The 13662-nt window shown below is 47.1% G+C and overlaps 1 protein-coding gene across 1 annotated transcript in view; it reads left to right on the forward strand.

Moving 5' to 3' along the window:
* Positions 1 to 13662, forward strand: part of LOC134887531 (sodium-dependent serotonin transporter-like) — a 117632-nt gene that overhangs the window by 27776 nt on the left and 76194 nt on the right. The window contains exons 6-8 of the mRNA XM_063913223.1: positions 1876 to 2003; positions 11455 to 11567; positions 12752 to 12883. Coding sequence (XP_063769293.1) covers positions 1876 to 2003; positions 11455 to 11567; positions 12752 to 12883 — 373 coding nt within the window. The remainder of the gene's footprint in view (positions 1 to 1875; positions 2004 to 11454; positions 11568 to 12751; positions 12884 to 13662) is intronic.

The following is a 13662-nucleotide window of genomic DNA, read 5'->3' on the forward strand; positions in this document are numbered from 1 at the left end:
TCCACAAATAATAAGAGGTTAAAAACACATGCATTTGCATATAAAATATTTACTGTAAGTTTATAATTGAGTGATGCTACTACATTGCTCTCTTCTAAGGGCCACCCAATATTGTTCTCTTTAGCCAGCTCGGCAGACATGTTTAATGGCAGATGCTTACAGTGTAAGACTATTTATTATATATGTCACATGAAAGTATAATTATAGTACATACAATATGAAACATACAGGCAGTGATACAGGTATCACCACATACCTGTATATTTCATACCTTCACGTGACTTATATAATAAATAATCTTACACTTAGCATCTGCCATTAAATGTGCCTCCTGGGTTGGCTAAAGTGAACAATATTGGGTGGAAGAGAGCAATGTAGCAGCATCATTCACTGATTATGATATAATGGCAGAGTGAGGGATGCTGCTACATAGGCTAAGACTACGGGGGAAGTTTAGGTTTAGGCACCACCAGGGAGGGTTAGGGATAGGCTGAGGGGGGAGAGTTAGGGTCAGGCTGTGGGGGGAGAGGAGGTGGAGATTAGGGTCATGCTGTGGGAATGTAGGGTTAGGGGGGTAGAAGGGGATGGTTAGGATACTTACTAGGTGTCGGGATCCTGCACATCAGGATGCCTCTGTCGGTATTCTGAATGCCGGCATACCAAGCGTTGGGATTCTGATACCAATCCCATGAAAGTATTGTTTACACTTGCTTAGAATCCTGACTCATACACCATAGCAATAATAATAATAATAATAATAATAATAATAATAATTGTATTTATATTGCGCTCTTTGGGGGTAATTCCAAGTTGATCGCAGCAGAAATTTAGTTAGCAATTGGGCAAAACCATGTGCACTGCAGGGGAGGCAGATATAACATTTGCAGAGAGAGTTAGATTTGGGTGGGTTATTTTGTTTCTGTGCAGGGTAAATACTGGCTGCTTTATTTTTACACTGCAAATTAGATTGCAGATTGAACACACCCCACCCAAATCTAACTCTCTCTGCACATGTAAAATCTGCCTCCCCTGCAGTGCACATGGTTTTGCCCAATTGCTAACTAAATTCCTGCTGCGATCAACTTGGAATTACCCCCTTTGTCCAACAGGACTCAATGCGCATAGTCATGTATTGCACCTGTTTCTAACTGCTCTGTGCAAGAATGCTCTGCAGGTCTCATATACAAGTCTGTTTCTTTGTGACTAATGAAATGACGATTGGATGTATATAGAGCAGGCCAGGTACTGACAGACACAAGGCAGAGGTGGTGTTACTCGCTGGTGGCACTGGTTCCTGAGACCCCCTGTTTATCCAGAGTTCTCACTAGACCATTATCTACAATGTCTGATTGCTGTCTGTTGTGTCTGTGAAATGGCTGAAAGTGTAAACTGTAATACACAACAATAGTCCCACCTTTGCATACTTCTAGTGCTGCCATTTGAGACCCCAGGCTGGTAACGTATTACAGTAGATGCTGCGTTATGGCAAATGATCCTGGATAGTGACACTAAAAGGGAAGGGACTAGGGGTGTGGCATCTGTCAGGTAGGAGGGGCTAGGGTATGGCATCTACCAGGTGGGGGTTGCTACTTGCTAGGGGTGTGGCACCCACAGTTGGGTTCCACCACCTTTCTAGGACCACTCTAAGCACTGCATATATGGCATTGGCTAAATAAATATACGATACATACAGACCAATTTGTTCTTGAGGATATTTGTTTATTGTCACTGTTGATATATGAAACCCTGATTGACAAGGAGTGAGAAATTATAATACTGTATCTATAAAATATTTATTAGTAAATTATGCTTAAATTACATGGATTTTTAATGTGTCATTAACTCAAACCTTGTGTCTATTTTTATGCCTTTCAGAGACGCTATTATCACCAGTGCAGTGAACTGTTTGACCAGCTTCCTATCTGGCTTTGTTATTTTCACAGTGCTAGGTTATATGGCTGAAATGCGTGATGTTGAAGTGGAAGATGTTGCAAAGGATAAAGGTGGGCATTGTCCGCTTTGTGTATGTATGTTAACTGCAGTTCTACAAAATATGTACTGTACAGAGGCGTAACTAGGGGTTTTGGAGCCCAGGGCAAGATCAAAAATGGCGCCCCCCCAAAATAAATAAATAAATAAATAAAAATAAAAATAATAATAAATAATAAGAATTTACTTACCGATAATTCTATTTCTCATAGTCCGTAGTGGATGCTGGGGACTCCGTCAGGACCATGGGGTTTAGCGGCTCCGCAGGAGACAGGGCACAATAATAAAAGCTTTAGGATCAGGTGGTGTGCACTGGCTCCTCCCCCTATGACCCTCCTCCAAGCCTCAGTTAGGATACTGTGCCCGGACGAGCGTACACAATAAGGAAGGATTTTGAATCCCGGGTAAGACTCATACCAGCCACACCAATCACACCGTACAACCTGTGATCTGAACCCAGTTAACAGTATGATAACAACGAAGGAGCCTCTGAAAAGATGGCTCACAACAAGAATAACCCGATTTTTGTAACAATAACTATGTATAAGTATTGCAGACAATCCGCACTTGGGATGGGCGCCCAGCATCCACTACGGACTATGAGAAATAGAATTATCGGTAAGTAAATTCTTATTTTCTCTATCGTCCTAAGTGGATGCTGGGGACTCCGTCAGGACCATGGGGATTATACCAAAGCTCCCAAACGGGCGGGAGAGTGCGGATGACTCTGCAGCACCGAATGAGAGAACTCCAGGTCCTCCTCAGTCAGGATGTGCCCCTGACCAAGTAGCAGCTCGGCAAAGTTGTAAAGCCGAGACCCCTCGGGCAGCCGCCCAAGATGAGCCCACTTCCTTGTGGAATGGTCTTTTACTGATTTTGGCTGTGGCAAGCCTGCCACAGAATGTGCAAGCTGAATTGTACTACAAATCCAGCGAGCAATCGTCTGCTTAGAAGCAGGAACACCCATCTTGTTGGGTGCATACAGGCTAAACAGCGAGTCAGATTTTCTGACTCCAGTCGTCCTGGAAACATATATTTTCAGGGCCCTGACAACGTCAAGTAACTTGGAGTCCTCCAAGTCCCTAGTAGCCGCAGGTACCACAATAGGTTGGTTCATGTGAAAAACAGAAAACACCTTAAGGAGAAATTGAGGACGAGTCCTCAATTCTGCCCTGTCAGAATGAAAAATTAAGTAAGGGCTTTTATATGATAAAGCCGCCCATTCTGACACACGCCTGGCTGAAGCCAGGGCTAATAGAATCTTCACCTTCCATGTGAAATATTTTAATTCCACAGTGGTGAGTGGATCAAACCAATGTGACTTTAGGAAACTCAAAACAACATTGAGATCCCAAGGTGCCACTGGGGGCACAAAAGGAGGCTGTATATGCAGTACCCCTTTTACAAACGTCTGAACTTCAGGCACTGAAGCCAGTTCTTTCTGGAAGAAATTCGACAGGGTCGAAATTTGAACCTTAATGGACCCTAATTTTAGGCCCATAGACAGTCCTGTTTTCAGGAAATGTAGGAAACGACCCAGTTGGAATTCCTCTGTAGGGACCTTCTTGGTCTCACACCACGCAACATATTTTCGCCAAATGCGGTGAAAATGTTTTGCGGTTACATCCTTCCTGGCTTCGACCAGGGTAGGGATGACTTCATCTGGAATGCCCTTTCAGGATCCGGCGTTCAACTGCCATGCCGTCAAACGCAGCCGCGGTAAGTCTTGGAACAGACAAGGCCCCTCTCTTAAAGGTAGAGGCCACGGTTCTTCCGTGAGCATCTCTTGAAGTTCCGGGTACCAAGTCCTTCTTGACCCATCCGGAACCACGAGTATCGTTCTTACTCATCTCCTTCTTATGATTCTCAGTACTTTTGGTATGAGATGCATAGGAGGGAACACATACCCTGACTGGTACACCCACAGTGTTACCAGAGCGTCCACCGCTATTGCCTGAGGGTCCCTTGACCTGGCGCAATATCTGTCTAGTTTTTTGTTCAGGCGGGACGCCATCATGTCCACCTTTGGTTTTTCCCAACGGTTTACAATCATGTGGAAGACTTCCCGCTGAAGTCCCCACTCTCCCGGGTGGAGGTTATGCCTGCTGAGGAAGTCTGCTTCCCAGTTTTCCACTCCCGGAATTAACACTGCTGAGAGTGTTATCACATGATTTTTCGCCCAGCGAAGAATCCTTGCAGTTTCTGCCATTTCCCTCCTGCTTCATGTGCCGCCCTGTCTGTTTACGTGGGCGACTGCCGTGATGTTGTCCCACTGGATCAATACCGGCTGACCTTGAAGCAGAGGTCTTGCTAAGCTTAGAGCCTTGTAAATTGCCCTTAGCTCCAGTATATTTATGTGGAGAGAAGTCTCCAGACTTGATCACACTCCCTGGAATTTTTTTTTTTTTTTTCCCTTGTGTGACTGCTCCCCAGCCACTCAGGCTGGCATCCGTGGTCACCAGGACCCAGTCCTGAATGTCGAATCGACGGCCCTTTCATAGATGAGCACTCTGCAGCCACCGCAGAAGAAAACACCCTTGTCCTTGGAGACAGGGTTATCCGCTGATGCATTTGAAGATGCGATCCGGACCATTTTCCCAGCAGATTCCACTGAAAGGTTCTTGCGTGAAATCTACCGAATGGGATCGCTTTGTAAGAAACCACCATTTTTCACAGGACCCTTGTGCAATGATGCACTGATACTTTTCCTGGTTTTAGGAGGTTCCTGACTAGCTCGGATAACTCCCTGGCCTTCTTCTCCGGGAGAAAACATCCTTTTCTGGACTGTGTCCAGAATCATTCCTAGGAACATTAGACGTGTCGTCGGAAAAAGCTGCGATTTTGGAATATTTAGAATCCACTCGTGCTGTCGTAGAACTACTTGAGATAGTGCTACTCCGACCGCCAACTGTTCTCTGGACCTTGCCCTTATCAGGAAAGCGTCCATATTTCTTTTAGGAAGAATCATCATTTCGGCCATTACCATGGTAAAGACCCGGGGTGCCGTGGACAATCCAAACGGCAGCGTCTGAACTGATAGTGACAGTTCTGTACCACGAACCTGAGATACCCTTGGTGAGAAGGGCAAAATTTGGACATGTAGGTAAGCGTCCCTGATATCCAGTGACACCATATCGTCCTGGTTCGCTATCACTGCTCTGAGTGACTCCATCTTGATTTGAACCCTTGTATGTAATTGTTCAAATCTTTTAGATCTCACCGAGCCGTTTGGCTTCAGTACCACAATATAGTGTGGAATAATACCCCTTCCCTTGTTGTAGGAGGGGTACTTTGATTATCACCTGCTGGGAATACAGCCTGTGAATTTTTTCCCAATACTGCCTCCCTGTCGGAGGGAGACGTTGGTAAAGCAGACTTCAGGAACTTGTGAGGGGAAGACGTCTCGAATTTCCAATGTACACCTGGGATACTACGTGTAGGATCCAGGAGTCCACTTGCGAGTGAGCCCACTGCGTGCTGAAACTCTTGAGATGACCCCCCACCGCACCTGAGTCCGCTTGTATGGCCCCAGCGTCATGCTGCGGACTTGGCAGAAGCTGTGGAGGACTTCTGTTCCTGGGAATGGGCTGCCTGCTGCAGTCTTCTTCCCTTTCCTCTAACCCTGGGCAGATATGACTGGCCTTTTGCCCGCCTGCCTTTATGGGTACGAAAGGACTGAGACTGAAAAGACTGTGTCCTTTTCTGCTGAGATGTGACTTGGGGTAACAAAAGTGGATTTTCCAGCTGTTGCCATGGCCACCAGGTCCGATGGACCGCCCCTTTATACGGCAATACTTCCATGTGCCGTCTGGAATCTGCATCACCTGACCACTGTCGTGTCTATAAACATCGTCTGGCAGATATGGACATCACATCTACTCTTGATGCCAGAATGCAAATATCCCTCTGCGCATCTCGCATATATAGAAATGCATCCTTAAAATGCTCTATAGTCAATAAAATATTGTTCCTGTCAAGGGTATCAATATTTTCAGTCAGGAAATCCGACCAAGCCCCCCCAGCGCTGCACATCCAGGCTGAGGCGATTGCTGGTCGTAGTATAACACCAGTATGTGTGTATATACTTTTTAGGATATTTTTCAGCTTCCTATCAGCTGGCTCCTTGAGGGCGGCCGTATCTGGAGACGGTAACGCCACTTGTTTTTATAAGCGTGTGAGCGCCTTATCCACCCTAAGGTGTGTTTCCCAACTCGCCCTCACTTCTGGCGGGAAAGGGTATACCTCCAATAATTTTCTATCGGAGGAAACCCACGTATCATCACACACTTTAATTTATCTGATTCAGGAAAAACTACAAGTAGATTATTCCCACCCTACATAATACCCTTATTTGTGGTACTTGTAGTATCAGAAATATATAACACCTCCTTCATTGCCCTTAACATGTAACGTGTGGCCCTAAAGGAAAATACGTTTGTTTCTTCACCGTCGACACTGAAGTCAGTGTCCGTGTCTGTGTCTGTGTCGACCAACTGAGGTAAATGGGCGTTTTTACAAGCCCCTGACGGTGTCTGAGACGCCTGGACAGGTACTAATTTATTTGCCGGCCGTCTCATGTCGTCAACCGACCTTGCATCGTGTTGACATTATCACGTAATTCCTAAATAAGCCATCCATTCCGGTGTCGACTCCCTAGAGAGTGACATCACCAATACAGGCAATTTGCTCCGCCTCCTCACCAACATCGTCCTCCTACATGTCGACACACACGTACCGACACACAGCACACACACAGGGAATGCTCTGATAGAGGACAGGACCCCACTAGCCCTTTGGGGAGACAGAGGGAGAGTTTGCCAGCACACACCAAAAACGCTATAATTATACAGGGACAACCCCTTATACAAGTGTTTTCCCTTATAGCATTTTCACATATGTAATCATATCGCCAAATAAGTGCCCCCCCTCTCTGTTTTAACCCTGTTTCTGTAGTGCAGTGCAGGGGAGAGCCTGGGAGCTTTCCTCACAGCAGAGCTGAGCAGGAAAATGGCGCCGTGTGCTGAGGAGAATAGGCCCCGCCCCCTAAAACGGCGGGCTCTTCTCCCGGAGTTTGTGAGATCTGGCAGGGGTTAAATACATCCATATAGCCTCAAGGGCTATATGTGATGTATTTTAGCCATAAAAAAGGTATAATACATTGCTGCCCAGGGCGCCCCCCCCAGCGCCCTGCACCCTCAGTGACCGCTGGTATGAAGTGTGCTGACAACAATGGCGCACAGCTGCAGTGCTGTGCGCTACCTTATGAAGACTGAAAGTCTTCTGCCGCCTGTTTCTGGACCTCTGGACCTCTTCAACTTCGGCATCTGCAAGGGGGGTCGGCGGCACGGCTCCGGGACGAACCCCAGGGTGAGACCTGTGTTCCGACTCCCTCTGGAGCTAATGGTGTCCAGTAGCCTAAGAAGCAAATCCATCCTGCACGCAGGTGAGTTTTCTTCTCTCCCCTAAGTCCCTCGTAGCAGTGAGCCTGTTGCCAGCAGGACTCACTGAAAATAAAAAACCTAACTTAAACTTTTATTCTAAGCAGCTCAGGAGAGCCACCTAGATTGCATCCTTCTCGGCCGGGCACAAAAATCTAACTGAGGCTTGGAGGAGGGTCATAGGGGGAGGAGCCAGTGCACACCACCTGATCCTAAAGCTTTTATTATTGTGCCCTGTCTCCTGCGGAGCCGCTAAACCCCATGGTCCTGACGGAGTCCCCAGCATCCACTTAGGACGTTAGAGAAAAATAAATAAAATACAAAAGGAAAGTATGTGCGCACGCTAATGGCGATGTGCCAACATGACACGCCAGCTGTTTCAGGTCATACTGGGAACATTCTTTTCAATTCCACATGCACCTTACCATCATCATCTCCTACACAAATAGGTGTCACTGTGTATAAAGATGTCAGGATGTGTATGTATAGGTGCAGTGGTCAAAGTTAAATTTTTGAAGGGGGGTATGAAAAAGTGGAGGTTTGAATTATGCGAGCGCCGAAGGCGCGCGCACTCTGGAAAAGGGGTTGTGGCCACTCAGAAGGGGGCGTAGCCTTCAGTGTAGTAGGACCCATTATACGATCTAGTACTCGTGCCCCTTTCATATTATAACACGCGGTAGGAGCCGAAATTCACATAGAGTGAGGGGATCCAACCCCCTTAATAAACAAGGCCTGTGGGGCACTGTGGTGAGGGGAGCCTACCCCCTTAATCGATTAATTGCAGAGTTTAGCAGCGGAAGGGTTGCAGCGGTTTCTCACCCCAAGCTGCGGCGCTTCTGCCACCTCCGACACTCCACATCTTCGGCGCCACCCGGGATGTAGAGCACCGCACCGGGGATGCACCCTTTTCAGTGTGGTCTGCTGCGCTCCGAAGGGGAATCTTCTCCCCTGCTGCAGGATCCCGATCTGCACCGTCCTCCCCGCTGTTCCGTGCCGTCTTCTTTAAGCCAGCCAGGGTCTTCTGCCGGTGCTCCCATCGCTGGTCAGTCTCCTCCCTTGCTGCAGTGTCCTGGTCCACCGAAGGTTGGATGTCCTTCCTCGGTCCTGCGTCTGGCTGGACTCCTCTTCTGCGGCATCTTCTCCACTCGGCGCGGACGACTCTGGTCGCTGCGATGACAGGTGCAGGCGTGAATCCTCCAGGGCCTCCTTCCTACGTGCTGCTGCTGTCTGCTAATTAGAAAATAAGTTAAGTAGGTTACGCGACTGGTCGTCACTCACTCAGAACACCATTACCTCCCCCTGCATCGTCACTCAGCACACCATCACCTCGCCCTGCGTCGTCACTCAGCACACCATCACCTCCCCCTGCGTCGTGACTCAGCACACCATCACCTCCCCCTGCGTCGTCACTCAGCACACCATTACCTCCCCCTGCATCGTCATTCAGCACACCATCACCTCGCCCTGCGTCGTCACTCAGCAAACCATCACCTCCCCCTGCGTCGTGACTCAGCACACCATCACCTCCCCCTGCGTCGTCACTCAGCACACCATCACCTCCCCCTGCGTCGTCACTCAGCACACCATCCCCTCCCCTGCGTCGTCACTCAGCACAACATAACCTACCTCTGCGTTGTCACTCAGCACACCATCACCTCCCCCTGCGTCGTCACTCAGCACACCATCACCTCCCCCTGTGTCGTCACTCAGCACACCATCACCTCCCCTGCGTCGTCACTCACTCAGCACACCATCACCTCCCCCTGCGTCGTCACTCAGCACACCATCAATTGGGAAATCCTAGGGTTAGTAACTGACTTTTGGAAATTCTTGTTATAGTTCGAAGACCGGCTACCACAAAATGGACGACACTTCTCAGGTCTAATCCACTGTCAATCTTCCATTAGTTCTAAATTATCACTAACAGGAAAATAGAAGAATAAATCTCATTGTCTCTGCTTCTCTTCTGTGTGTGTGTGTGGGACAGTGTGAGTGTGTGTCAATTTTTGCAGTCCAGTGTGTGTGGGGGAGGGGAAAGTATGAGAATGTGTGTGTAGTCTGAGTGGGTGTGTGTGGAGTTTGGGGGTGGCCAGTCTGTGTGTGTGTAATCTACAGATTACACACACACACAGACTGGCCACCCCCCAAACCCCACACCCACCCACTCAGACTACACACACATTCTCATACTTTCCCCTCCCTCCCCCACACACAGGACTACAAATATTCACTTACACTCACACTGTCCCACACACACACTTAACACACACGCACACTGTACCGCACCCCCCTCTCGACAGTAAACTACTGCTGCCGCCGCCTGTCTGCTCACCTGCCGCCTCCGAGGTCGCGCGCCCGCACTTCCGAGGCCGCGCACGTGCGCACCTCCGAGGTCGCGCACGCACGTACACGCACTTCCACAATTACACACTGCTTGGGGGGGGGGGGGAGTAGGGGGAGGCTCCGTCCTAGCTGCTGCTGCCTGTACATTGTGACAGGCACAGCAGCCGGGGCTGGGGAGCCAGGGAGAGCCCGCCGGCGGAAACCCTGTCGCATGGGGCGAGCGGCCCGTGCAGGTGGCGGTGGCGCCCCCCTCTGCTGGGGCTGCCACGGCGCCCAGGGCATGTGCCCTGCTCGCCCCATGCTAGTTACGCCTCTGGTACTGTATACTGTTAGGTTAAATAGTGTTAAACATTTCCATCAATTGTTGTTACAGGAGCAATTATGATGCTTTTATATTAAAATAAATTTCCCTTGGTGCAGTGATTCAGAGTTGTCCGCAATGATGATTTATCTGCAGTTGAGTGATTATCGGCACTGCGCACAAGCCGTCATGGTCTTGTGGCGACGATCGCAGAGTGGATTTATTTGTAAAGTAATTGACAGTCAGCCTGTGTTTATGGGCAGCAACACATGCGTGTAGTAGCCAATTCAGGTCGTGTTTGTGCCTGCGACTGAAATCCCGTGCACAGTAGAAAGGGCACCACTGCTGCTAATGCATTAGTGTACATCTCTGAACCAGGCCCAATATACTATACAATGAATTTTTATCCCTTTTTGTGACTGGAAGAGTTTTCTTTTTCCCAAACTAACCAGTTTTCACGTCTTTGTGCTGGAACCCACACACGCATTGGTTTTATGGATTTTATTTGAAGGTTTTCACACAAAATATTTTCATTGAATAATTTGTTTATGTAGAATAACCTAAATGTAAGAAAGTTGATATATTCACCTTTCATAAAAAGATATTGTTAAATTATGATTGTTGCATCTGCACCTATGGATCAATATACAATAATGGTTTCAAGTACCAGGTGATTAAAGTGAGACAGTCGTAATTCTTATATACCTTTCAATTGTGATATTTGGGTGCTACACATGTAGTGATAATTTTAAGAACTCATTGGGGGAGATTCAAATGTTTGAAAAGTCAGTTGGGAGTCTGTTTTTTCCTATCTAATAGACAGGAAAAAACAGACACCCAACCAACTTTTCAAACATTTGAATCTCCATCATTGGGTACAATTCAATAGTTTTTATTGGGGCAGCAAAAGTAATGGGCACCCATCAGAGCAATTAAATTGTCTTGATCGGGCGCCCATTACTTGTGATGCGTCCAAAGCACCAACTTTAGCCACCCAAAGTGGCTAAACCCGGCTAAATACTGCCCACAGTGCGAAAATTCCTTTTTGGGCACCGAACTTCAGCTCGCCATCTCAGGAGACGGCGAGCTGAAATGTGTTTCTATGGGTGCTGCTTAATTGGTGACAATTAATAAATACATACCTACAACTTTTGTTATTTGTAAAGGTGCCCCTAAACACAATATTTACATGCATTTTGATTATATTTAATTAGCTCATCCACTTATTGGTATGTACTGTATGTGGCGCTCAGAAACGTATATCTTTTGTAACAAAAATGAACATTGGTCAAACTTTATATTTGATAATACTTATGACTTATATGACAGGACACATATATTTTCAATATACAATACATTGTTTTGTCCATTTTATTTCCATAGGACCCAGCCTGCTATTCATCACTTACCCAGAAGCTATTGCTAACATGGTTGGCTCAACATTCTTTGCCATTATATTTTTTCTGATGATAATCACACTTGGTTTGGACAGTACAGTAAGTCAACTGATATTCTGGCAATATTATATTCATGCTTTAAATCAGGGGTGGGGAACCTTTTTTCTACCAAGGGAAATTTGGATATTTATAAAATCCTTCGGGGCCATACAAAAATGATCAACTTAAAAATGACCCTGCCCCCCAGTAGTTATGCCCCCAGTAGTTATGCCCCTTGTAGTTATGCCCCTTAGAGGTACTGAGTGTGCGCGCCTTTAGGTGTTGCCAATTAAAATGGAACTTGATACACATATACCCCCAATAGTGCAGTGCCAGATACACATATACCAGTGCAGTGCCAGATACACAAATGCCCCCAGAGTGCCAGATACACAAATGCCCCCAGAGTGGCAGATACACAAATGCCCCCAGAGTGGCAGATACACAAATGCCCCCAAAGTGCCAGATATACAAATGCCCCCAGAGTGCCAGACCGCTCACCGCTTGCGCAGGTCCGTCCGGCGGTGGCGTGTCTCAGCTGTCGGGTCAGGGCAGGGAGGAGAGCGCGGCTATGTCTGGCTGCAGCGGCGTGTAGGACCTCAAACCAGCCGCCGGTTCATGAGCCAGTCAGGGCTCGTGGACCGGCAGCGGCGGCTTCTGATTGGCTGCTGGTCCGTGAGCTCTGATTGGCTCACGAACCGGCGGCTGGTTTGAGATCCTACCCGCGGCTGCCAGACATAGTAGCTGCGCTCTCCTCCCTGCCCTGACAGCTGAGACACGCTGCCGCCGGACTGTCTCGCTGCCAAACAAGCGGGTGGGCGGGGAAAAACGGCTTTGCGGCCCCTATACGGCCCGCATGCCGTAGGTTCTCCACCCCTGCTTTAAATAGTTATAAGGATCAGAAACACACATTTGTAATACATAGTAATACAGTGAAAATAACAGGCTTCAACTTAACATAATATTGAGAATAATAATATCATCATTTTGTCTGCTTAATGTAAAAACAATGTCTTACCCCTTTGTTTAGCAGAGATATTTAATAAAATACACTTTTAGGTCAGCACTTTGTAATTGATCAATTATAGCACCAAAGTACACTTGTACACTGTAAGTCCGAAATAAGACGATGATTATATACTAAAGTCTCATGGAACTATATCAATGTCTAGCTCTGTGTGTTTATGGTATCTCCAAGGGATTTAGTTTTTGTTAAATCCATTTGTTGTCTACATGTTACTTAGTTTGGAGGTCTGGAAGCTGTCATCACTGCCATCATGGACGAATACCCGAATATTCTGGGAAAAAAGAGAGAGCTGTTCGTCCTTGGTTTGGTGATAATCTGTTTTACTGGTTCACTCAGCACTTTAACACAGGTAAGACTTGTAAGACTTACTGTCAAAACTCCACAATAAAGTTTGTATATGCTTTTGAAGTTACGGACAAATGTAATTGAATGAATGCTCAGGGTGATGCATGTCAGCAAGGAGCTGACATGCATGTGATAAATGAAGTGCATTCACAGGAGGGAAATGTTGCCAGTGGAGTACCCCAGGGATCTGTACTTGGACCAGTGCTTTTTAATATCTTTATTGGTGACATTGCAAATGGCATTAAAGGCTAAGTATACCTCTTTGCAGATGATACAAAGGTATGCAACAGGGTAGACACACTAGGTGGAGTAAAACGAAGGATTGAGGATCTAGGTAGACTAGAGGAATGGTCAAGAGTGTGGCAATTACAGTTTAATGCCAAAAAATGCAAATCATGCACTTGGGTCTTAAAAATCCAAAGGCTAAATATAGTATTAATGGCACTATACTGGAAACTTCTGAGGAGGAAAGGGATATTGGGGGTCATTCCGACACGTTTGCACACAACGGTTCTTTGCTGCGGTGCGAACGGGTCGGAAACTGCGCATCACAGCCCTGCTATGCTAAAATTCACTCCCCCATAGGCGGCGTCAAGTTGATCGCATGAGCAGCAAAAAGTTGCTACATGCGATCAACTCGGAATGACCACCATAGGCGTCACTATTTCAGGTGACTTAAAGGCAGGTAAGCAATGTAACAAAGCAGTGAGGAAGGCTAGTCAGATGCTTGGCTGCATTGGGAGAGGAATCAGCAGCAAAAAGAAAGAAGTAATAATGCCACTG

The sequence above is a fragment of the Pseudophryne corroboree genome, chromosome 1, assembly GCF_028390025.1.
Source record: "Pseudophryne corroboree isolate aPseCor3 chromosome 1, aPseCor3.hap2, whole genome shotgun sequence".
In the NCBI taxonomy this organism is placed as follows: domain Eukaryota; kingdom Metazoa; phylum Chordata; class Amphibia; order Anura; family Myobatrachidae; genus Pseudophryne; species Pseudophryne corroboree.